This window comes from Passer montanus, unplaced genomic scaffold (genome assembly GCF_014805655.1).
Source record: "Passer montanus isolate IOZ18808 unplaced genomic scaffold, ASM1480565v1 scaffold18, whole genome shotgun sequence".
Lineage (NCBI taxonomy): Eukaryota > Metazoa > Chordata > Aves > Passeriformes > Passeridae > Passer > Passer montanus.
The window spans coordinates 19,233,240-19,260,396 of record NW_024365381.1 but is presented as its reverse complement, the minus strand read 5'-3'; the positions used below and the strand labels follow the sequence as shown (position 1 = coordinate 19,260,396).

At 37.2% G+C, this 27,157-nt stretch overlaps 1 protein-coding gene across 18 annotated transcripts in view; it reads right to left on the bottom strand.

Moving 5' to 3' along the window:
• Window positions 1-1,671: 1,671 nt before the first annotated feature.
• NRXN3 (neurexin 3) overlaps window positions 1,672-27,157 on the bottom strand; it is a 920,037-nt gene continuing 894,551 nt past the window's right edge. For 8 of the 18 annotated variants that reach the window (XM_039705049.1, XM_039705051.1, XM_039705050.1 and 5 more), the window contains one exon: window positions 1,672-5,256. In XM_039705049.1, coding sequence (XP_039560983.1) covers window positions 4,331-5,256 — 926 coding nt within the window. In that variant the 3' untranslated portion in view covers window positions 1,672-4,330. Of the gene's footprint in view, window positions 5,257-12,832; window positions 13,088-27,157 lie in introns of those variants that run through there. The other 10 variants (XM_039705064.1, XM_039705055.1, XM_039705056.1 and 7 more) reach the window with 3 other exon arrangements.

Genomic DNA, 27,157 nt, shown 5'->3' with positions numbered 1-27,157 from the left:
TGAACACCTGAAGGGAGGCTGTAAAGAAGAGAGAAACAGGATCTTTTCACTGGTACCCAGAAAAAGGGTAAAAGGAAATGGGAACAAATGGATTACATTTCATCAAACCACAACAAAAAATGTTTACAATGAGTGTGCTCGTAGAGAGAAGGTTGCCTAGAGAGATTGTGGCATTTACATGTGGAGATATTAACAAAAATAGACATAGTCCTGGTCGAGTTGCTGCCATTGACTCTGCTTTGGGGTGGTAGTGCTTGGACTACATGAACTCCAGGGGTCCCTTTCTATCTCAACAATTCTATGGTTCTGTGATGAGCCAAGACACAATAATTCCTAGCCTTTTAGGCAGTAATGAAATCTCTTTTCTGACATTTTCATTTAGCCTAAGTAATAAAATGGTCATTAGATGACAGAAAAAATGAGAAAAAGCATGACTATAGCCAGAGGGTTAGGGTAAGTCAGGTTGAAAATTCTTGCTTCACATAATATTTCATAATGATATGAAGTATAACAGGTTTTGAGAGAAGTTCTGAGGAAGCAAAATATTTTTTCAGAACACCAACTGCCTGGTGATAAGGAAATTTTCTGCAATATTGGAAGAGATATTTAGGTTCAGATCTATATCTCCCACATGCCAGCTGATGGCTCCAGTACTGGAAATATTAGGTACCAGTCATCACTCAGAAATGTAATGATTTTGGGAGGGAAATTAGTGAAGATTAGACCAGAACCTGTGGGTTTGATACATGTGGGAATCTGTCAGAACATGATTCATAAAAGTACTGAAAACAGTAAAAGAACCTCACATGTATGTACACATACATATTCTATGTATTTGCCTATGCAAATGTGAGCAAAAACAATGTAGAAAATCACAAGCAATACCTGAACAATCATTTTATCCTAAGTTGAATTTGATTGTGAATGAAGCCTGTGGAAGACACTGCTCAAAAGACCTATGGATTCCACCTAGGGGAAAAAAGATGAAGTCCTCCCTGGTTGAAAATGAAAGGGCTGTGAAATACTCATTTGGCTGACCTCCAGATGCCTGTAAAAAGTAAAAAACCTTGCAGATAGCTTGGAAAGCTTGAATCTGTCAAAACCCCACACAAGTACTGTGAACTGAAGTTCTGCACAACTTGCTAAACAATAGGGTATTGGCAATTTTGCATGATGGGCAGAATCAGACTATAATGCCCAGTAGGGCAAGGAACATTCAGTACCGTAGCTGGGCTTAACTAGAAAGAAGTGAACACTCAGACCATATACCATTGACTCCTGACTGAAGTTGAATTCAGAATTCCATAAACCTCATTGAAAGAGCTATACACTTCAAAGGGAGTACATAAGAAAGTACATACTAAGTCAATGTCCTAGATATGCTTTTATCTGAGATAACTGAAACCCATATTACAGAGAACTATGCAACTGAAGTGGTGGAAGTGGTATGAGATAGACTCCAGACTCAAGTTTAATTTATATCCATGCAAGGAAAGCAAAAAGGTTCATTGGACTAACAGAAGAATGCAAACATGAACATGATTCTGTAATTTGGTGGCTAGACACTCCTGTGGCATGGGGAATACTTACATCACAGAACATTTTTCACCTTTAAAGGTCTGGAATTTCCCTGAAGTCTTTTGGAAATAAAAACGCAGCAAGATCCAGGGCTTTGGGAAGAACATTTTATTGCTAAGCATATCTTTAAACAAACTGCAACTAAGAAAAGAAAAAGAATCAAAAAGAAGAAGAAAAACAAAGGAAAAAAAAAGCAATAACATCACGATAACTCAAATAAAAATTCTCCAGGTTGTCCATAAAGCAACAGGGATATGGTAGTAGCCCACATACAGAAATGCACATGTTCCCAAAAACTGTCCAATAGAAACTTACACAAAAAAGGAAAGTGTAAATATTTTTCCTTTAACTTAAAAAAGGAAAGCAAAAAGGAAAGGAAGAAAGAAAGCAGGAAATCATTTCACAAGACTCCAAGACTCCAAGAACAGCAATCTTTTACAGACATCAAGATATAATCAACTTTTATATAGTTTCGGCCAGTTAAGTCATCTAAAATCGTGCTTTCATACCTTTTTAAAACCTGTCTTTTTTTTCTTTTTAGTATAAAAAATAAAAAAGAAAAAAGCTCAACCTCACACACACACACACGCACCACACACACGCACACATACACGCACTGAAAATATTTGTTAACATGAAAGCGCCTTCTCTAAGTGTTTGAGAAGACTGTTTTTCTGCATTTAAGTTCCCATGTGCGTGTGTGTATCTGATGAAACTTCTTCAAAGTCAAATATTCATGCGACTTATAAACACCAGCAAGAGTAGATTTCTAAACCTAAACAGCTGATTAGTTTTCATCCGCATACAGCAAAAGTTTTCATTTCTGCCATCCCAGGGTTCTCAACCCGTCTTGGTTTCTGTTGTTTTCCACTCTGCCTCTCTCTCCCTCAGCTACTTTTTTGCACATGATAGGCATGGCCATCAAACCGCCTCACTATTGTTCTGTACAGTAAGATAATCCTTTTCACAATAATTGGGAAAATGTAGAAACCAAACAACCAAATTAAATAAGTTAAATAAAACATAAGACATTCCAAATTTAACCATAAAACAGTATATACACCATTAGGGTATCCATATAGAAATTATACTAGCAAAAAAATAGTAGTAAAATATGTAAACAAAATTTCAGGTTTTTTTTTTTTGACACAGGTAACTGTGACAAAGCTAAAACACACGCTCCCTTCACATTTTAAGGTTTGCTTTTGTTGTCTGTTTCTTTTTACTCTGTTCTTCAAGAACATTCTCATTCTGCATTAAGACCATAACAGAACTTCTGTTCCAGCCGTCCCATCAAACATACCATGATAAATATATCTGTGTGTATATATATATTAAATTATTAAATTAATTTTTCTTTATTATTTTTCTGTGTGTCACAGCAGCTTTATTTATTTTCTTTTATATAAAAGAGAAGGAAAAGGGAGAATAGGGCAAATGGAAAGACAGAGATGATCTGAAATGTCAAGATACAAAATTAAAATATTACATATGAAAAACAGTTATATGTAAAAAAAAAAAAGTAATTTGCATTCTTTTACAAGTGTTTAGCTTTCTGATGTTCATTGGTCTTGTCACAAGTTGAACTCCAGTGGTGTCTTTCTGATCACTTTATTAAACTGATTTATTATTATTTTTTGCATGCATTGCAATGTCACAGAATCAGATCCCAGAGGAAGGCTCCTTTACTTTTGCACAGTATATTCAGTTCAGAACAGTTAATAACTTTTAAGCATTCTTTTTTGAATTTCCAAATCCCGTTAACCATACTTTGGTTGTCAAATGTGTACTGAGTGCTATACTCAAATAAAGCCAGTGACTGATCAGAACAGACCCAAACCCATCTGCTCTTCAGTTCAATTACAAATATTGGAGCCAGATCCAAGAGAACCAGCTTTCCATGACAATTTCCCTCAGCACCACTCATCAGACACTTTCACTGCGTTGTTAGCAAACAACTTACTACTAGATGACGGATTCTAGAGACAATACAACCAGATATGCAGAGTAAACACCATGGGTAGCTTTTGAATTCATATACGGTAATAGTCTCTCTTTATTTATTATGGATTTTTTTCCGAGATTTCTTCTCATGTCCTGGGTCACCCCCCACATCATTCCACTCCACTTTTCCCTCCCTCACCCAAAGTAACCAAAGAAACCAAACAAAAAGCAACCCAAGAAACAAAACAAAATCAAACCAAAAAACCAACAATCTCCAAACTCATTTATTCCCCTCCTCCAATCTCGAAAAGTTATGTGTATGCTGGACACGGCCAGATCAGTTTGTTCAATATATCTTTTTTGTTTAATAATGTTTATATGTTTTTTCTTTTTCCTTCTTTTTTTTTTTTTTTTTTTTAATAAGTAAACTGAAAAATTATCGGTACAGTCAGGGATCACGAACATTGTTAAAGACTCACTTGGAGATATGAAACAAGTAAGCCATGAAGTCTTCTACCTTTGCAGAAAGTTCAGCGGAGGAGGAGATTTGGAGATGTCCAAGTTCACTAACAGAGCAGAGCTGTGCGCGCCATCTCCAGAACGCTAAGTGTGCTTTATAATACATTAGGGCAAAGTTTGCTGACTCCAAGTGATGACTTAGACATTAACAGTCACTGCTGAAATTTTTTCCCAATACTTTTTCCCACAAACGATATCTCCCAATCATCTCGTTCGCTGCAATGGTTCTGATATCTCAGATAAATCTCATTAAGTATTTCTATATTTATATATAAATAATTATTCTTTTTTACACATAATACTCTTTGTCCTTGTTTTTCTGCTTCTTGTGGCCGCTCTTTGAGCTCTGCTGCTTCTCCTTCACGAGCGTGCCATTGCTCTGGGCTGAGTTGCTGATGTAGTTCCGCGTCTCGTCCACCTGATAGGACCCCTCGTCCCTGTTCCTGTACTTGTACATGGCGTACAGGAGGATGAGGATGCAGAGGGCGGCAGCAGCCACAATGCCGACGACCATCCCCGTTGTGCTGCTCGACTCACGGACCACCTCTGAGGCCCCCGGAACCCGTCTGATTCCCGGCTCCGTGGGGTTTGCTGTGGGCACATTACGGAACATGGGGGAAGTGATTAGCGGGCTCTTCAGCTTTGTGCTGTCTAGCTCATAGGCAGTGGGCAACGGAAGCAAGACTATGTCAGGCTGGGGTTTGAGCTCACGGTTATTCATTTTGCCAGCTGGCAATTTGGGAATCATCACAGTCGAGGACGAAGCTGTGGAGCGGATCAGCTCAGGGGACAAAGACGTGGTAGTAGTCCTACCAGTTTCGGAGACTTTGTTAGGTCTAAAGTCCTTGGATTCCCACTTGGGTGCGTGTGCTTTGTAGCCACCTTCGAAGATTGAAGTGGAAAGACTCTTATCTGTTACCAAGGAGAAGGTGGTGTAAAAATCTTCATCATCAGTAGGGGGTAGGTTAGAGTCAAAGGTTTCCCCTGAGCCATACCCAGATATCACCAAGCCATCATCATCACAACCATCGCTGCCTTGGTCCGACAAGCAAGGTAACCCCGCCTCAGAGGTCATGGACAGGGAATCTTTGGTGGTCTCAATAATGGTGAGGAGGGGGCGAAAGGTAGGGGGAAGTGTAATGAAAGGTGCACGAGTAGCAATAGGAGGGATATCTAAAGGGTCTTCTACAAGTAGAGGGATAACTAATTCACCTCCTGGGATGGAAAAGAGAAAAAAAAGAAGATTAGTACATTTTAATGACACAATGGATCATTTTCAGTTCACTTCAGGGTGACAGAGGATCTGGGCATTATGAAAAGGTGTCAGGGATCAGCTTTCTCTCTCTCTAGCTACACTACCAAGCTACTTTCTTGGGCCTGCCTTTCATTGTTCCATCCCACCCAGCTTGGACTTTGGAAAAGTGAATGCTCCATTTCCTACCTATGCTAGGTATGTACAGTGAAATACCCTGAATTTTTACAGATCCAATTTTTTTTATTTTTGGAGATACTCTCAAGTGACTCTGTGGTCATCAATTTTTGGTAGTGATCTTTTGCAAGCATTTGGTTACAAGACTATTTAAATTAATTAATTTAGACTGCCATAAACCAGTGTTCTCCTAGATATATTTTACACCACTCATCTTGCCACTTTTATTCCTTTTCTGATTATTGTAATTTAAAATAACAGTGGTATTTCTTCTTTGCCATTCTAATATGCTCACCCTCTGTAGCAGTCCTTTTCCTAAGGTGTTTTCCATTCATCCATTTCTTCCTGATCATTGTCTGGCTTTTAAATTGTGGGAAGGTTCATGAACATGAGGGATAGAATAAGAACCAAGTACTTACTGGGTCCATGAAGGTACAGAGCTTTACTCAGTTTTCATATCTTTTTACTCTTTCTTTAGCATTCTGTTTGACACTAGGAATGTCCCTTTCCTTGCATCTTTTAGGGCTACTAGTGCCATGCTATCTTCATCTTCCATTCTTCTTGATATTCATTTACTACAATTTAATTAAAAATTAAGATAGATTTTATCGTGATTGACAAAAAAACTGAATAAGGACTTTGATGAACCAAGTTAGGACTTGAACCCAGGATGGTACTGCAGAAGTTGTCTTCACACCTACTGTTACTTCTTGACAGGCAGACAGTTGCAATCAGTTCTATTGATTTCTAATGTGATGGTTACCTGCCTACAGAGGGCTGAAAACAAGGTGGACTTATGGTCTCCTCTTCAAGCAGAACAATAAAGCTATAGATGTAACATTTGTACCTTATAACAAAATAAGCTGCAAATGAAACAAGAAAATCAGTGTATCATTTCTGTGATTTGGATTCTCAGCAGCAATATTGGTAATTTTAGGGAAATAGCCTTGTGTTGTCTCTATATCATAATGTGACTGCACTTCTACTTTTGAGTCTATGGTAGTCAACACTCCACTGTTTTATACTGTGGACTAAAAAAAAAAAAAAGGTGTGGAATCTTATGTATTTATCTAATTCCTCTACCTCTGGTCATATAGTCTTCTGTTGACATACAGGTCATCAACAATTTTTTTTTAGAGTGAACGATATTGATTTTGAAAGTTTGTGTATAAATTTTCGTTTGGGTAATTTTTCTTAGCTTAGCCATGTAAGTAAGCAGCTTAAAATATAAATTGAATTGTTGAGCTGACATAATGAGAATCACCTAGATCTGTTTAAAGGAGTGCAACTCAGTAAGTATTACTAATGTACAAGAAATTTTGATTTATACTGACCATTGCTTAAGGAGAATGTACAAAAGGAATTGTAGTTTCTAAATAAATAATTCTGGGTTTTAGTTATGTATTAATATCTGCTAATGAACAGTTTGGCATTGCTATGATGCTGAATTCATCACCGTCAAATTTCTACTCTCTCAAATCTACCCTATATATTACATGCATTTGTTTCCCATTGATTTCTACCAATGGAATGTCTGCAAGGAATATTGCCTAAAATCAAAATACCTTCTAAATGTATTTGGAGAGCACTATATTTGAACAAACTACACATGGGAGATAGAAATATACTGAAAAAGGTACTTAACACTTTGATTAAATCTGGATAGCTGAAATAGCAACATGGCTTATTATTTTCCTTAATGGGAAACTAAGCGGTGACACAGTTTAATCAATTGAAACAGTTGGAATTCTCTCAGAGGAACCAGGGCAGAAATTATGCCAAAATAAGGAATGTGGTAGTTTGCATACTTTCATGCAAAGCTAGTTTTAAGTTAAGATACAAAGGGACAATTTGAACATGTTGTTTAGTTTTCTGAGCTTCCTCAGTATGTTCATATATCTCTTTTGTTACTGCAGAGAGACTGAAGAAATAAGTATCAATGTCTCTAAATGACATGCTTTCAAAAAAATTATGTAAAAAAGCCTACAGTGTAATCTGCCAAATGGCTACACTGCATTTTGTGCTCACGCATCTGAGCTGTTTTCTGAGCAATTCAGAAACTAGAGCATATCATATGATTTATATATGTCCAGAAGGCTTATCCATGGCTTGAGTAGAGCATCTATAATCTGTGCAAACAGGTGGTCTCAGGATGAACTTGGAGTATGCCTTGGGGGGAAAGATCATCTGTGAGCCTGGTAAAAAAAATGAATAAAAACCCCAGAATTTAAGTGAGGATTGCAACAAATGGCAAAAGTCTGGAATTTAAATTCCAGAAAGTCAGGGACAGATAGTGTTCCTTTAAACAGTTTTTTAATATCCGTGTTTTACTGTTCAATTCCAATACTCATCTGTGACACTCAACTGGAAAAAAAAAGTTTGTCAGCTTTTAATTGCTCATGTGGAGCCTTGAAGTGCCTTTGTTCTTAAAAGCTATTATACTGGCCTACAGCATCAGTATGTAGTAGATGTGCCACCCATAGGAGCAATATTTTGGGTAGCTTTTGCCCAAAAATAAGTTATTTTGGTCCTCTTAATGATTAATTTTCTGGAAGGAATCAGACATTTCTCATATTTAATATGTATTTATTCTTTTGTCCCAGTAACATTTGCATTTAAATGCAGGTCATAGTTATATAGTTTTTGTTGCTAGTGTGGACTTGAGATAATGATCAAGACTACTGGAACTATAAAAACGATTACAGCCATCTTGAAATATTAGGTAAAGTTGATAGACTTGCTATGATAAGTCAGGTTTTAAATAAGTGATGGAGAAAATAATGGAGCTTTTCAATGCCAGCAAGCCTGTAGAATGGAAGGCAGTAAGGCAGAGTCAGGACTAAGTTTTACAAAGCTTTCATCTCCCGATGTATGTGAGGAGAGAAATAAATTTCATATCAGGAGCACGGAATTAATTTTGATTCAATTATTTAATCTCATCACTAGTTTTCATGTCCAGTGATCCACACTATGGTTACTTGCATACTCAAGAAATAGAGACTGTTTAAGGTCCTTCCTTAGGAGTCACTTCTCCATCAAGGAGTTAATTTATTACATTTACCTTTGTGGGATACCAGGTAGATGCAAAGATGGTAATAATCTTTTGATTTTTAATTTTTTTATTGTCCGGAATAGAAGAAACTGAGGCCAAAAAAGGCTGTGTGATAATAAATCAGAAAAAGCACTTTAGGTATCAAACCTGGCTTCTCTTTTATTGCATTGTTAGGCATCTATGCAAAACTCACAGCAAACTTGAAGCTGTAAGTTTAACAGGATGCAAGCACATGAATATTTCCTGGGGTATGTGATTTATAGGGGAATAAAAACATCCTTAAAATGGCATGATAAAAATGCCACTCAGTCTAAGAGAAATGTGTTATTTAAGGATAACAGGGAATGTAAATCCTGTAAAGTTCCCAAGAAAGTGTGAGAAATATGATCACCAGTATCTATGGAGCAAGTGCAAACTTTCACATCATACCTGCAACCAACTCTGTAAGATGTATTATATTTCTACAGGTAAGAGGCATGAGAGGGAGTCTGATGACCAGCAGATTGTGAGTGTGTGTATAGGGGGAATCATCTTTCACAGAAGAATGGCTGAGAGTGCAGGAAGCTGCCTGGAGCCAGTGGTCCTTTGATGGTGGAGTAGTGATGCCTCTTGCCCAAGCCCCACGTCAGATTAAAGGTGGACAATGAAAGATTGAAAAATCTAAACAGCCACTTGGTTGTCAAGAATATCTTATGCAGGATTTGGATCCTGAATGGTTTGCTGGGGAAGGCAAATGTATTATAGATTTAGGCCTTTAGAAAGAGCTAGAGGAGCCCCTGAAAAACCTTACATGACAATTTTGAAGGGAAATATGTTTGAGAGAGGTTTTATGTTTGTCAAATTTTCTTTTCTCCTCACAATGTCTACCCATTTTTCAATTGCAAAATTAATGCTTTTTAGTCTTGAATAAAACTTACAGGTTCAATTTCCAAATTGCTGTGTGGTACAGAAAAAAAAAATAGCAGCAAGGCTGCAACCCAGTTTGGGCCATGGCTTTCAAACAAATATTAATGTAAGACTTAGATTCTACTTGTGAGTGATATAGGCTGTTTCCTGGTAGTTATAGGTTTCTTTCCTCCTTTTTTTTCTGTTGGCTGTTAAGCACTAGTTAAAAGTTAACTAGTTAAAAGCATTTGTATGCTTTGAGTTCAGGGTTACTTTAGCAATCCAAAGATTTGACAAGGATTTTCCAGATTTATTTTTCACCTACTTTGTGCTTTCTCCCCTAAGCAGGGAATAGCTATTTCTTGAATAGAAATATGTGTTTTAGAAAGCTCCTCTTGACAACACAATGCTGAAGAACTAAACAAAAGAGAAACAAATAAAATTGTTTCCTCTGCTGTGACATAGATGCCAAATTCATCCACAGTGTAGATGAAAAAAAAAACCCAACCCTAAAAAACTTAACACCAAACTGGAAGGAGCTCTGAGAGAACTGAAGTCTGTGAGGTGTGGAATCTTATACCAAACAGCCCAGTGGTTTGCTTGGCCTTCTCATTCCAGAAAGTGTGCATATGTTAATTAAAAATTAGCCTTTTAATCTAACACATATACTACTTTCATGGAGTTCGCTTTTCTTTAAACTACCAAGAGAACTGGGGATATAAAAGGTCTACTTAAGCCCTGGAGCTGCCCTGCTTTTTGCTTTATGAGTGTATTTATAGATATATAATTCATACCTCTGGAGCTCAGCTCTAGTCAGAGTCCTCTGCCACTGGAAAAGACAGAGTGTTTAAAATTTAATAGAAGCCTTATGAACTGTGAGGATGGTGTGGGGAGGCCGGGAATGCAGAGGGCACCAAAAAAATACGATAAATAAAACAACATGAAAAACTGTAGCAGCTGCTGGTTTTCATCTTTAGAGCCACAACTACTTCAGTGGAGTTTCAGGCCTCAAACTGATACAGGACAAAAGGCACACAAAAAGGAAGTCTGAAAGATTCATCTTCTGCTGCTGATGATAAGGAACACACCTTATAGTCTCCTTTTCCAGCTGCAACTGAGGAGCTTTAAAATGTCATCCATAAAGGCTGCACAATTCATCCATTCCTGCAGATACTTGAAATTCTGCATCCAAAGTTTGCAATTTTCATTCTATTCTTTTGATGTTCCTCTGAAGTCTGACTCCATTTTTAATATGGAATACTTGCCAGAGAAATAATTCCTTACCTTCCCCCTCCCCTGTATCAACACGATAATTTCTTATTAAAAGACTGAGTTCATAAATTTCAGTCTAATGGTATTTAGTTAATTCTGCTTTGAGTCCTCTGAGGATAAAAGGAGGAAATTATTCAGAATATAGTCTCTTATTCAAAGGAATGATGATGCTAACACAAGACCTAGTATATGAACATTCTCAATATTTTCTACTCTTGCAGTCTGAATTAATTGCAATTGACAGAGAGCAGTAGAGAGAAAAACAAGATTTCCACAAGGGAATACTGCAATTCTTTATCTCAGGTATCTCCTTTTCATTTCAGAGACTATATAGTTCTCAAAGTCATTTGATAAAACTGGATTTCTGGTGGAGTTGGTTGAAAAGTGTTTCCTAAGCCCCTCCCTCCAACTATATTAAAAGACATCAGTAAAGGCAGTGTTTCCCAACAGATGGCTCATGAGTAACAGGAAGGTACAGAGTTTGAAAAGTCATGAATCCCAAGTTAATGTTGGGCTGTCTGTTACTGATGTAAATTTTTGGTCACCTTTGTGGAGTTTTAGTGAAACAGAACATTCCATGTAGGTCCTGACATCATGTCTAGAAGCAAAATTATAGAGCAAACCAAGAATTTTGGTGCTCAGACACTGAGCTTCTCTGAACCAATTGAGGTGTGCCCTCTTCTATCTCCCACCATTACTTTAAACTTTTATGATTATGTGGTGACAGCTTCCTAGTCAGTATAATTATTTGTTGTGTTTTCAGTATCAGTTGTCCCAGGGACTTGATGGTTGAGCCTAATATATCTGCTGAGCACAGCATTACTATGCAGAAATGGTGAAAACATATGTACTTATAAAGAAGTACCGCTTTGTCTTATTTTAGTCACTGCTTTTTGAAGAAATTAATGCAAACTTCTTTTATAGTAAGGAAATTTTAGAGGTTCAGGATCTGTCTGCATCATTTCTGGACGATGCTATCAAGTCTGATAGTAATAGTAATATGATAGGTGCATTAACCTCGTAAGAGTACACTTGAGAGTATCATTTGGACTGGACATCAGGCACATAATCATCAATGAAAAAATTAGATAAATATAAAATAGTTTCATGGGTATAAAGTAGGAGTGCTTTAGAGCTGCAGTAGGAAAACCCGGAGAACTACCAAAATACTAAGGAAATCCCATAAATTTTGACTTGACATGAAGGCTACACCACCAGGTTAAATACAATTTAAGTAGCATGAAAAGAAGTAACATTACTGGTGATTTGTGTGCGGAAAGGGAAAGAAACCTGCTAGAGGGGACTGAGAACGAACAGAAGCAAACTGCCTCAGACTCCTTCACCCCGTCCTATGCACAATACAATATGGCAATCGACAATATACAAAGAGCACATCACATAAAGGCAAATACGAACTGATTAAAAAATAAATAAACTTATATATATTTTCCTAAAGCAAAACCATACGCTAGAAAATAAAAATGCCACAGCAACAAGGTCAGAGAAAAGAAAAAACAGAACAAGTAATTCACTTTATCAGCAAAAGAAAGATCAAAACCTATGAGAACTGAAAAAAATAATGAAAATCAAAAACATTATTTCCTTTAAAAAAAGGTAACCAAAAATACATAAAAATATTTAGAAAGCATACCACATTGATTTCATAACAGTCAACTTACATCAACAAATTGCCCGCATGTTTTTTGGCATGAAAGGAAAAATTTACAAAAGAAAGTTGTGTAAGAATGCTCTTGGACAAGTAGCATTGCCACATTCTTGTAACTTGCTTTTTTTTGCTGTTGTTTCTTAAAAACTTTTTTAGCAAAATGTTTATTATTTCTTTTTAAATATATTTGTTTTACAACAAAGGGCGATACAGGGAGGCAACAACACATACATCCACACCACATAACATGAAAAGAAAAAAATCTTGCACCTTAACAAATTTGAACTTTTTTTTTCTGCTGTTTTTGGTTGTATTTTTTTTATCTTATGTAAAGTTGTTAGCATATTGCAGTTGAAAAATCCTGTACAATTTATTGAATTTACTTTTGCTTGTTTGCATATCTACACATATAACGTTTTTGAAAAGCAAAGTTTGTTGCTTTTTTGCCTTTTTGGTCAATTTGATATATATTTTTTTAAACATTTTCTTTTTTTCTATAATTTTTGTGTGTGTGTGTTTTAAGGAATGGATGACTGCACATAAAATTTTAACAATGCTAAAGAAAGGGGTGGTGAAGGGAAACTTATGGGAAGAAAAAATGTTTAGGGTGGATGGAGTGGGAGTGTAAAAATCTATGAGTGTACTACACAGGAGATGAAGATGATGGGAGTGAATGTGTAAGTCAGTTGCCATGTCCATGTAAGGGCGGTACGGAGTGATCTAGCAGCATTAGAGCTTCTGGCTGTAAGGAAGGGATGGGCAATATACAAAAACAAATGAGCATATTCATGCCCATCAACAAAAAGAAAGAACAGAACTCTAACATTGACAATCTCACAAACCCTAAGCTGCAACTTCTTCAACATGCAAGTTACAAAAAATTAATAATTATAGTATAAATATTTACATTTTCATTAAAGTTTCTCAAATTATAAAAACAGTTAAGACTTTTCCCTACTAAAAATAGCAGTAAAAATACACAAACTAATAGTAATAATAATAATAGTAATAATAATAATAACCAGAGAGTAAAACAAAAAAAACAAGGAAACTAGTTTTATGCATTGGAATTAGAACAACTTCATCTGTAGCTACCCACAGCCTTCTTGTTCTACGAAGCATCTTTTTCTGAAGTTCATCAAATTGATAGCATATTCTCAGTAATTTGAGGCAACTGTTTCTTAAGTACATCAAATGTACTCTTTCAAATGTAAAGATCATGTTTGCACACCCCATCCCCACTGTCAAATTAGACTGCTTTTATATTCAGATTCCCTGGAGAATCTCAATACAGCTGTAGGATTCTTCCAGTGAAGTAGTTCTTTATTTAAAGACAGAAATAGAGAGAAAAAATTGCAGAAAACAATTCATAACTCTTTTGTTTTGTTTGTTTTTTTTTTTTCATTATTAGATTGGAACAAACCAAATCTAAGATAGAAATTCAACCATTGAAAAGAAATACATCAAAATAGAACTATGTAGAGATATACTAAAAAAAAAAGCAAAAAATGAAATAGAAAATTCTCTTTGTTCCCAGGAAGAAGGGAGATAAGAACAATTGCTGGATTTTGAAATTTTATTTTTAAAGAAAAAAATTATTCCACACACTTTCAAAGATGGACAAACCAGATGCACACATTGAAAGGAACAGACAAAGCAGTCTAGGGACACTTTCATAATTTGAATTTTTTTTTTAAATAATTGGATTCTCTTTCCTTCCGTCCCCCTCCTATTCAAATGTGTTTTCAATTGTCGGCCAAAAACCCCACCACCCTTGAGTGTTGCTTTTTTTTTTAATACATCTTTTTTTATCACTTATTTTTAAAATAAACATGGAGAGGAAAAAAAAAAAGACGTGCAGTCTGGATGTACGTCATAAATAGACATAGAAAAAGATAGAAGAAATTGGCTGAGATTGACAAATGGGTTATATAATAGCTTAATTTTACTGTAGGATGTTAATAATAATGCATGCTTAAAGTAAGTTGCATTTAGGGAAAGTAGAAAAACAGAAGAGCAAGCAAGGATTTGGGGGGCGGGCAGGCAGAAGGGAAGGCGCGGACAAGGGGTGTACCATCCATGCCTCTCCAGAAAGGGCAAAGCACATTCCAGCAGGATCTCTGCATTTTTGGGGGAGGTCAGAAGGGGAAAAGGGTGAGGACAAATTATAAGCTATGCTAGGATAGACTTTTCACCCTGACTGACCTATTTGAATCCCGTCAAACACCAAAACTCCATCCCTTGTTCTGTCTCTAACTCTCCAAGGCACACCTGAAATCAGTGGCATATTTTTCTGCCTAGGGGCAGAAAATGCTGCCACTGCCACCATTAAAACAGAGACTACTTTCTCCTATGCTACAAAAGTATTAAAAGTTCAAGGAGCTATTACTAATTGGTTCTTTCCTAAAACAGTATTCCAGATACTATATATCCTAGAGGGGCCCTCAACTTCCTCTGAATTCCTTAATGACACATATGATGTCTGCGTTTTTCTTGCATAAAGACCATCCCCTAGATATCAGAGTCCTTCCAAGAATGAACTCAAGACCCCAGGCAAACAAACTGTTTTGCTTGGTGTTTTAAAAGACAACAAAATGACATATAAAGCTCTGGACTCTGCCAAAGAGAAATCTCTCCAGCAGGTGGGAAAATCTGGCTGTAAGCACTGCATACACCTTAGCTTTCCATCAGGAATGTCAGTAAGATCATTCCATAAGGTCATGCTCCCAGCAATCAGATGAAGTGGGAGCTATCTTCAGACTGAATTTCTGGGAATAATGGGGATATCCTCCCTGTGGATGTGGCCAGGGGTACTTCTGTGTGGGTATGATAACAAACAGGTAGGATGTTCTGGTACTTATAAATGTGAGGTGCAATAGCATCGCTAAAGCCACTGACAGATCAGTGTTAGTTCTGGGGATAAACCCCACAAAAATTAAATAGCCTGGGTTGGTTTTACATGTATTACTGAAAAGTGTCCAGTTCTGAGAGAAGTTATGTAAGAGCTCTACTTCAGAAGTGATGAGGTTGCACTGACTAACAGCACAGTGCAGCTGCAGCTGGAATGTACCATGCCTATGCTGGGAGGCTACACTGCACCTATCTCCTACATCCCTTTGGTAAAGGTGTTAGGAAGGGTCAAACCACAGAAGAGGAAACCTGGTCAGAGTAATCCCAGGGACAAAACATGCGGGTCAGAGGAAGCAAAGTGTTGGTCTACATAGGAAAATTTGGGGATTCATTTGCGGATCAGAAAAAAATTGGTTAGGGATATGAAAAACATTTACAGAAGTGAGGCCTTTTCAGACTTCAGTGGAGATTTTTGTTTGGCAAGGTTACAAGGCTAGTGTCCCTGGACATCACTCCCCACCAGGAGCCTCTGGTTTAATTGTACTTAGGGAGTTTCACAAAGAGGCATTTAAGCTTTGAATTTTAATCAGTATTTGTCATGACTTGCAGCTGGATTTTCAGAGCAGTGAAATATCCCCCTTCAGCACATTAGAATTGAGTGCCTTCTCTTTGATGCAAAACAGACTGTAAGGCATGAGTCTGGTTGCCAACTGTGCAGTCTATGTCAGGCCTCTCCAGAAAATACTTATGCCCTATTTGACGATATACTCCTAACTCATTGCATGAGGGTCTGGAAAAGCCTTTTACTGCCTGAAAGATCAAAAGAGAGAACCACAACTGGAGCCAGAGACACTTGAAGAGATGACAAGATTTTGTAGAGGAAATCTTGATAGCCTTACAAGAGGATTTGAAGGGTGCTAAGCAATTTCTTATTTGGTCAATACAAAGGTGCTTGAATAGAAGTAAAGTTCTTTGGAAAATCTGGGACCAGCAATTTCTGTTGAGGCTGGTAAAACCTTCTTCAGTACTTAAAAATAAAATCTGGCTGTTAGTAGTCAAACTAGATGCCCTAATTTGAAAATTGGATCCTAAATGCTTCCACATGAAGTTACAAGATGCTATTTTATTACTGAACACTTAGCAAATTATTCTTCAGAAAAACAAAGACTAAAAAGCATAACTAGTGAAGCTTTTTTTTTCTTAATTTTCAAAAATTTAAAGTAGATCAAAGGACTGGAAGTATAAACATCTGTATTATCAAAGATTACAAGTTTCTTGCTTGAAGGATTGAGCTGATAGCCAGTGTTTTCAAATGAAAAAATCCATATATCAACAGGGTAACAATTCAGTGATAAAATTTTATTATACTGTTTTTTGTTTTCAAGTTGCATTTTAAAGGGAAATGAGAAAAGTGAAGGTAATGCACATTTCTTTCTCTCTGTCTCTGTGTGTATGTGTGTGTATGTGTTAAAAAGCAACATGAAAGATGCATGGTAAATTAGGATCTAGGGCTGCACTACAGTATCCACGTTCATGCTAACCTCTGGAAATTCCATGTCTTTTACCACTCTAGTCATAGAATTACAGAATTACAGAATAGGCAGAGTTGAAAGGGACCCAACTAAGATTATCAAAGTCCAACTTGTGGCCCTGCACAGCACCATCCCCAAGAGGAGTCCCACCATGTACCTGGGAGTATTGCATAAACACTTGAACTCTGTCAGGCTTGGTGCTGTGACCACTTCCCTGGGGAGCCTGTTCCAGTGCCCAACGTCCCTCTGGATGGTGAACCTTCTCTTAATATCCAACCTAAGCTTCCCCTTACACAACTTCATTTCCTTGTTCTCCATTAAAGTTTACAGTTTCTCTCTTCCCTAACACACCGAATCCCACATTATTTGAGTTCTGCCCACTGCAACACAACTTTGGCTCTTCCTGCATATACTAGCTCCCAAAACAACCTGTTCATTCTTGCATGCTTTTAAACTTTCATAGTGTTTTTCAGACAAATGAATGCTTAGCACACCCCAAGGAACAAATAACATATAGATTAATAGGATTAAATACAAAGTATCAAAGCAAAACCTCTTCCTACACCAAACTCAGAATAAAAATCTGTTCCTGTGATTCCCATCAGCTATCTGCACTAATTCAATCTGCAAGACAAGTGCACTGAATTAGCTGGTCCACTACAAAACACAGAGATAGGAAGAGCCTAAGAATATAAATTAGTTATATCACTTCCCTTGCACCAGCTGTTTGTAGTGGTAAAAAGCTCTCTCATTCTAAGCCCATGGGCATATCTGAAACTTAGAAATAAAAAAGCAATCCATAGTAAGAATATCTATATGAAAATGACTGGCAAAGTCCCACATGCTTTCTGTTTGGGTTTGTGTGTAAGAGTTAATTAGTGGGGCTTTTTTGTAGCAATGAGCTAAAAAACTATCACCAGAAATGAAAGCACATTTATAGCTCTGAGAGCTAAGGGAATCATAGGACTAAACTGCCACAGCAGTAAAGAATTTTTCAGGTGTTTGCCATAAGCTTATTATCTTTTCACAGTCCTTCAAATCAAAGAGTATTTGATGCTTCCAGTGCTAAGCAGCCCAACCACTATCACTGGCCTGAAAGCATTCTTCCCATGCATCTCTAAACTGTCTCTTTCTCCAGGGAGCAAGATCTGCTGTGATGTTTTTTGAAAGACTGAAGATTGATATTTGTAGTCAGACCAGCTAAGGCTTTTTTTTTTAATGTAAAGCCAAACTTATTTAATCCTAGAAGTCAGTTAAATGGAAAGAAGTGTTTCTGAAGGGATTTTGCAACCAAAACCCAGATTCTCATATTGACAAATTCAGCAGCAGAGTGTAATCCAATAATTTGAGTGGGAGCAGGAATAGTTTACTGTCTTTGGTCTAAACACATGTAGCAAAAGTTTTCTGCATATTTATGGAATACTAAAATGTACACAATTTTCTGCTTATCCACAAATCCAGCAAGGTTATATTAGTGTCTCCTGCTTTCTTCAGTATACAGCTATGAAGCAGACAGGTAAAAATACATGTCACATCATGTTGTCCAAATGATAGTAAATACTTCATGACTTCTGCATATCTTCTCAGTAGCAGCATCCTACTGAAGAAGGATGTCTGACGTAGAAGTTATATGCTGTTAGACAGGTTGGATCAATGGACTGAGATAAAACTGTACAAGGTTCAACAAAGCCAAATGCTGGGTTCTGCCCTTGGGTCACAATAACCCCAGGCAGTGCTAAAGGACAGGAAGTGGCTGGAAAGCTGCCCAGCAGAAAAGGACCTGAGGGGTGTTGGTCAACAGCTGCTGAACATGAGCCAGTGTGTGCCCAGGTGGGCGAGAAGGCCAGTGGCATCCTGGGCTGTGTCAGAAGTAGTGTGGCCACCAGGACCAGGGCAGTGGTTGTCTCCCCTTGCTGGTGAGGCCACACCTTAAGTTCTGTGCTCAATTTTGGGCCCCTTATGGCAAGAAAGACACTGAGGTTCTGGGACATGTCCTGAGAACAGCAACAAAGCTGCTGAAGGGTCTGGAAAGTCCTACAATGAGTGGCTGAGGCAACTGAGATTATTAAGCCTGGTGAAAAGGAGGCTAAAGTGAGACCTTATCACACTCTACAACTACCTGAAAGGAGGTTGTGTACTTCAGAAGTAGGCAGAACCCTTTTCATATGCAGTATTTTTAATCACTTGCATACTCGGCTATATTTGCCATTTCTGTTGAAAGCTCCGACAAAGTAAGCAAATTAATCCCTAAAACAGCATAAGCACATTACATTTTCAAAGTCTGCACCTAATCCAACTGCAAGGAACTCAGTGGATGGAACTTCCTCCCTTGCTTTGTGAGAGGAGAATCCAATGCATAGTAGAATCACTAGTAAAAGGTCTCTCTTGCAATGAACTTAAACTTATTTTCTGAAGGAAAAGTAGTGATTCTAGTTCTGCCCTCAATAACCCTTCCTCCTTTAGTATTTCCTATTCCTGTTACAGACACAAATCAGTGCTTGGAAGAACCTGAGTTTGTAGCTTGTGTCCAGAGAATGATATTATGCTTTTTATCTTCAAGTTGTAAACAAAATAAAGCAAAGAAAAACCACACAAGAAAAGTGTCCACTTCTTTGATGGCTAAATAATCCAGGAACATCCTAGGCATTACTTATGTCTCTGGAAGACATTCAAGATCCAATGTATTCCACTTTAGAAGTCTCCACTGATGCAGCTACACCTTATTCTCAAGAATACATGGAAATCAGTACAACCTTTAACAGTGTACACCCAGTACCAAGGAAAGTGTTGGGCAAGCTCTAGAAAAGAGCAGGGGAGTTAACATGTAAGTTGGACTATACAAACATGGTGATGAACTCCAGCTAATAAGAATACACAATTTCCTTGGCAATTATATCAAGCTAAATGGTGAAATTACTGAGAAGAAATAATTAACCATGTCTTTTCAGCATTGTGAACATCAGTTCTTTGTCAAATGTAAAGAGAATTTAGTGTGATGGATGGGAAGAGACTTATTCCAGTAGGCTTTGAGCAAGATTAATTTACCTGTGCCTTCACACCTAAACTTACTTGTGTTATTAATCACAAGGCATGATAAGGATTCCTATAGGGCATGCTTTATTCTACTAAGTTTTACAATTTTAAGTTCCCTCTCGGAGTAACTGAGGTGTAAGAGTTAAGAATTGAAATGACCTATCCAAGCACATGTTAAAAAACTGCACTAAATCAGGGATTAATAAGCTCATCTTCCAAATGATGAAAGCAGTACAGCCCTGATCATAATGTTATTTTCCTCGTGTTACAAGAAGCCTTTGGAAGTCCAGAACTAAGTCCTAGGACTATGGGACAGTCTCCTCTTCAGACAAAAACAAGGCAAAATGAATATCCTCAGAATGAATACTAGGAGTGCCTCACAGTCACCCTAAAAGGCAAGGCCAAGTTCTCCTTCAGTAAAATGAGCTGATGTTGCATACACTAAGGCTTTAGTCCCCGGTAACCTGTAAAGGAAAAATGCTACATAAGAGACTGCTACTGATGAGAAGTTCACTACCAAGCAGACTGCTGACAGGTTCTACAAAATTACCACTTGGAAGTGATAGAAAACCCTAGGTAGAAACCCTGATAATCTGTAAACATAAATAAATAGAACCCCAATTCTTCCTCCAGAAAGGAAAAATAGGAGTGCCAAGCTTTTGAACAGTATGTTAGGTGTTCTCTCACAACACTTCACACAATGTGAGATGCTCTTTCCTTTTGATTTTAATAATGTTTAAAAGCACTAGAATCCCCTTGAGATCTCAAACAGAGGTGTTTAGAGACAGTGCCTATTAGTCCATACTTTGACGTCAGTTCTCCTACTAGGCAGCACTTGTAACTGCATCAGACACATAATAGAGCTAACTAACATATGAGCTATCTAGCTCTGAAGCACTACAGGGGGAATCCTTTGTATAGGAGCTTTCAACATGTGAGCTAGTTCTGTCTATCATTTAGAAAAGACAAGAGGGGATGGTGCTGTGACTCAGGCATTTGGGAATGGATTTTTGGCAGGACTTCTTGTTTGTTTTTGCAGGGAAGTTTAATACTAGACATGAAGTGCAGAAGCATAAAGAGAGGGTGCTGTTTTTGCAAATTTTCTTTTGAAAGTTCAGGATTACAGCAATAGAAGGCTGCTGCAGGCAAGTTTGAATCCTCTTTTTCAACATCATGAATGACTGGAATAAATTCTACTGTGATTCAGAAGCCAACGCTTTAAGCTGTTTATCAGAGGTTGCATTACAGCAAGAAAGTGGCTGAGAAGGGTATTTGCTCTGTTTTCATAAAAGATTGGATTAGAAGAGAAACAGATCTCATTCCAAAAGTTAACTTACTTTAGTATTGATGATATTAGTATCTAGGGCCTCCAACATAAGAAAGACATGTTAAAGCAGAAGTTGGCCATGGAGCTGAGGGCTGGAGCTTTTTTCCTATGAAGACAGGCTGAAAGAGCAAGGGCTGTCCAGCCTGGAGAAGAGAAGGCTCCAGGGACACCTTACAGTACCTTTTTCCAGTGCCTAAAGGGGGCCTACAAGAAAGCTGGAGAGGGACTTTTTATAAAGCTATCTAGTGATAGGGCAACAGCTTCAAAATGAAAAAAAGGTATATTTAAATTAGATATTAGGAAGAAGTTCATTATTTTGATGGTGGAACAGGTTTCTCAAAGAAGCCCCATCTCTGGAAATGTTCAAGGTCAAGTTGGACGGAGCCCTGAGCAGCCTGGTTTAGTGGAAGGTGCCCATGGTGAAGAGGTTGGAACTAGATATTTGAGGTCCTTCCCAACACAAACAATTCTGTGATTCTATGCTATGATAATTGTATCTATTTCAGAATCACAAGTAAAGCCAGCACATCCATGAATAAAGATGGACACCAGAATTCTTCAGGTCCATACAGACTTTTTAAACAAAAATTCAGGATGACTGCTTTTTGCTATTGATTAATTCCGCTTACCTCATTTGTAAGCCAGGAGGCCTTGGCATTCTTTCTCCCTAATCTTCACACCATGATAAGAAAATGTATACCTCACTATCCCATAAGTTTGTTTTGTTTGTTAGAGAAGGTAAAGCACTACCTTTCAAAATGGATGGAGAAGGGGGATTTTGGGGGGGGAGGGGAGTATGGTGTGTATTTTTTTTTTTTTTAAACCAACAGTTAATATTCATAGAACAGGGCAGGTCAGATTGGTGTGGAATCACTATTTAAAGGGATATATAGTAATAATTTAAATATGTTTTCCATATTATTCCTTGCTGTATTGCCTGAAGTATTTACATTTAAATTTCAGGGTCATTGTTAGAAAATCAACTGAAAAATGACTGCACAGATATTAACCATCATGTCTGAGCTTCATGGTTTAGTAATTCTCAGGAGCATAAAAGTCATGAATACCTGTGAAATGAAAGTTAACTGCAGATCAAGTCTAATAGGATGGAAAGTTAATTAAAAGAAGCTAAAAAAATCTTATCATATTAGGCTTTCCTCTGCTATGAAGTAAGACATTGTATGGTTAGATTTTAATAGGAAAGTCTATTACGTTCTCATAGACTCTAATTTCCTTTATCTGTATGAGACACAAAATTTTCTCATGCAGAATTATTTTTCTGATGAATTCATTATTTCTATTCATATTCTTAGTCTAATTGATGGTCTTAAGCACAATCAAAAAAGAGATAGAGCTGGAAACATTATGTTAATGGAACAAACACTTTATTTGAGCAATTCTGCTGTTGGCAAACTTGCAGCTTTAAACTTAGTGAATGAAACAAAAAGGTGTTCAAATTTTAACTTTATTGCCCTGTGATTTACTGCCTTATAAGGGTATTTATGAATAGCACTGTTTTGAAGTTAGAGGAAATGCTTCAACTTCAAAAGGCTCATTATAGACACTTGAGCCTGTTGCTTGTCTTCTGCAAAGGACATTAAATGAGGACACATGGACCAACATTTTACTGAAGAAGATCTGTCAGATTTGCCTGTTTTTCCCAATGCCTAAACAATTCTTGCTAGTCTTTCATAGTAAATTTAAGTATTTAATGTGAAGTGGCTTCTTTTCCCAACCTTCCAAGGCATTAAATTATTCATGAAAATGGAAGCATGCCAGAAGCCAAATTATAAGTTGCTATTGCTGTCTTATAGCTCCATCACAATTCTTTATTAATTTTTATTTCATTGTCTGGTAATTTAGTAGTGGTAACCTCAGTTGAAAAATACTGAGACAGGGAAGCAAATGGCAAATCAAACATACAACTACAAAGAGCAGAATTCAGCACAGGAGCAATAAGCTTTGAGATAAGATCACAGCTCTGTCTTCCTAGGTAGGGAGGCATAACATGGAGTTAACTGGAAAAAACCACTTCACTGCTGCTTTTTCCTCAGCTTCACCTTTCTCTTAAAAAATACATTCCACTTCAAAACCCTGCCACTGTGTTTCCTGCTTATAATATCTCATTGGATGATTTCCCAACCTGATAAATATCTATTTCCAACTCTAAGGATATTCTTCATTCCAACTTGCTGCCAACCCAAGTTAGGGATCTGAGAGATGAGTTCAGGTCTCCTATCATTACCACTCAACAGGAAAGACTGTAGGTTGAGGTATACACTTGGCAACCTTGTAGCTACCATACTGCCTTCAGTGACCTTACAGAAATATGATTGACTGAACTTTAAAATTGAACCTGGACAAATGACTCCATAGGGAAAGCGAGGGACAGATTGGAACCCATTCCCTAACCCCAGCACTGCATGGAATTTACAAGGACCATCAGGATACAAAACCTTAAAAGTCAGCAGAGTGGTCTTTAAAACCAAACACACAGATCAGTGAAGAGGAGGAAACACTTTCTGTTTGCTCATCTCTGGCATTCAGGTATAGCCATGGGTGAAATTATTCCTCTTGCTTAAACAAATATGGCTTTTCATAATGAAAAACCCAATTTTATTTAGAAACATTTCCTCTCCTTTATGAATGCAATTCTTCTTTTAAACTCAGCAGTAGTTTATCCTCTTCCACTTCTGCAACTGTTGCATGCACTACAAATAATTTTTTCCCTGCATTGCTCCATGTTTCTCTCAACTAAAGCTTGTTAGTGAATCACCTAAGGAAGCATCCTTTAAACGTCTCTGATTATGATATTTATGAAAAGCAGACAATAGCATTCATCACTCTTATTAAAGGTCTGAAAAGCTTCTTTCTAATACCTGTGGAACACATTTCAAATCTGAACTAAGCAATGCCACTGCAGTAGTAACAGTGCATTTCTGGTCAAACACCTTACCTGGCATATAGGGCTGGGTGCTCTGTTAGATAAGATTAAGAAGATCCATAACACTATCAAGTGTAGAAATAAAAATGGAAGTAGCAATGGCTTACTTTAAAGACAGAAAAATGCAAAAGGAAGATTTATCCCTGCTCCCTTCAAGAATATTAATGTGCAGAATACAGATGCACCAGCTGGGCTCAAAAAAGTGAGTGAAAGTCAGAAGCTGCCTGATCTCAGAAAACCAACAGGAATTCCTTATGTATTCAAACAGTGTAGAATAAAGTAGAGCATTGTAATGAAATACAGTAAAAAATGTAGATGATACGCACCTTATGAAAACAAGCTGTTGTATTTGACAGCTGAGCTTTGAAATGCTCCAGCTAAAGTCTCTCCTCTCTGTTAAATCATCTGGACTTTTTTTTCCCCAGTCTGTGATTTAAGGTCTAGCTAACTCTATATAGTGATTTTTTCCACATATAACTGTACAAAAGCCCTAATATTATAAACTGCTAAATACTTTCTACTTTCATTCATCCCAAGTCACTCAACATCTCATCAGGCAGCCAGTTTTTCCAGCCATGTGGTTAATGTAATTAGCAAATATGCATGCATATGCATATATACAGGAATCTACACAATTTTTTTTGCTTTTTTTTTACTATGAAAGTATTTAATTTGCATCCAAATTCCAAACTGCTTTAGACATCCAAGTGCTGACTCTTTCCTTTCCTAAAAGAAAAATCAATATCCTGTTCACAAATGTTGTGGAGAAAAGCTTTGGAAGAGAGTTATAAAACAAGTGAGGAATGCAGAAGAAAATTTATGCTTTTGGTAATTTAAGCCTATTACCAAATGTAGTCTCCCAGGAGTTCCTTGTACGTACAATTGGGGTTTTTCCTGTATGTGCTATGAATTACCTAATCCAATCTTTCTGACCTAATGTTCAGTTCGGGAAAACAATCCTACTTTTGAAATTTAAGAGCACGATTTGCTACTCATCTGCAGCAGTTTTACACTAATAATGCTTATATGCATTAATGCTAACTTGTATTAGCAGGAAATGAGAGGTATAGCACGTGCATTGTTTCTTACAGAGGAATCAGAGAAACCTAAAATATGACATGCAGTCTCTCTCCTGGGGACAGGATATTACCAGAACTCTGTTTTCATATCCAAGATATTTGCTAGAACTATCTGAAATCTATAATAATATTACATAACTGAGCAATACTTATGGGTTTTCATATATATTTACTATATGTAACCCATATATATTTTTTTTCTTTTTCTTTGTTTTCTATTTCCAGCACCTTTCCCAGTGTCAGAGACGTAAAGCTAAAATTTATTGGATTTTATAAAAGGAAACTGCATTTGCCATCCCTTAATCCTTTCTTGCAAAAAATCTTCTTCCTCCGCAGCAGTTCCCTATGCTTATTAAGCTTCCCAGCTACATTCAGAACTCAGGCGCTGTATAAGCAGAGGCGTCACTGTAATGGAGCAGAGAGATAACAGTGCCTCTCTACTCGGCTTTGTCAGCACCACCCCTGAAATTATGTGTACAGTTCTGTGCATTTCATTACCAGAATGGAACAGCTCAGACAATGCAAAAGAGGAAACCGATAAAGAACTGCTGTTCAACAAGGAACAACAATCATTGCTCTAAGTTGATGTCTAAAATCTTTGTCTTCACTGTAGATAGCTTCATCATTTTTGTTTGTACTTGCTGAAATCTCCCTTGAATTAGAAAATTGATGTAATATGACACACAGAGTAAAAGCTGTCATTGCTCTAACATGGCTAGATCCCCAGTAAAATGACCTCCTGGTGTATGTATCTGTCTGAAGATTTAAGAAATATGAAGGATCAATATACAACTTTTGTTTAAAAGTAGAGGAGAGATTAACTAAGGTTGGAAACTGAAAGAAAAATTAAGACTCAAGGTCTTCAAGTTCTGTCATTCAGCTAAACCTTAAGGGCTCAGTCTACAAAAGGATTAACTATCTCTTGTCAGTGTATAAATCTAAAATTTAGATCCTAGAAGCAAATGCTCAACTGCTCTAATATCCACAAAGCTCCCCTTAGCTGCTAGAAAAATTATGGCAATATAGCTATAAAATGTTGTTGGGGCTATTGGACACACATTTGCAGCCAAGGATATATCCCAAGGATATAACTACTAAAATTAATTTTAAAATAAGCACCTTGAATGTGTAGCTGGCTTCTGAGATTAAATGCCAATAAAATACAATAAAGAATATTGCTTGTATAGGGATTTTAAGGCAAAAGACATAGGTATCAATAGCAATTAATATTCTGAAGATCATAAAAAAATCTGTGCCTTCACAAAATGTCTGCCACTACAGTAGTCTAAATGGCTTTGACCTGACTTGCTGCTTAGACTCCTAATTAACTAACTTTAAAGAAATGTAAGCAGATTTCATTGTGAAAAAGAAACAAAACTGTTCCAGTTCCTCAGGATACTTTAAACATTTCATGTGAATATTATGTTCTTACATGAGGCATGCCAAGCCTGGCAAGTCTTAAGAGTTTCTTAAACTATGTGAATTGGCAGCTTGTGTTTGGACACTTGCCACCTACGAGACAGACCAACAGAAAACTTGCAGCTTGTCATCAAGAAGGAAAGGTCATCTGAGAGGCAAAGGAAAAAAAGTCACCAGGAGAATAAAAAATCTACTGGTCCAATAGTAAATGACATATAAATGATTTGGATTCATTTTTCCTATACTACCACATCTTTGTGTTTGCTGTAGACAGCACTACCAGAACACATTCTTCAGCAGAAAACTGTGGAAATCCTTTTCAGAGGAGGCAAGATAGAGGAAAAACTGCTGTACCAGGATTCCCCACTCTTCTTGCATGGAGGAAGAATTACTAACAGAGTGAGTTACACACCAAATGGCTGCTTTCATCTTTCAACAATTCTGTTATTAGAATAGAGGTGCTGCAGGCACAACATCTGCAGTTTGTTTTGCCATCTGTTTCTAAAAATATCATCTCACTGAAAAAGAATTTTTTCCTGTCTCTCAAAATCATTTTTGTTTGCTTTTTCTTTCCAAGGGAAAAGTGATGGATTTGGAAAACAGCATATGTGGGAAAGATCACTCAGCT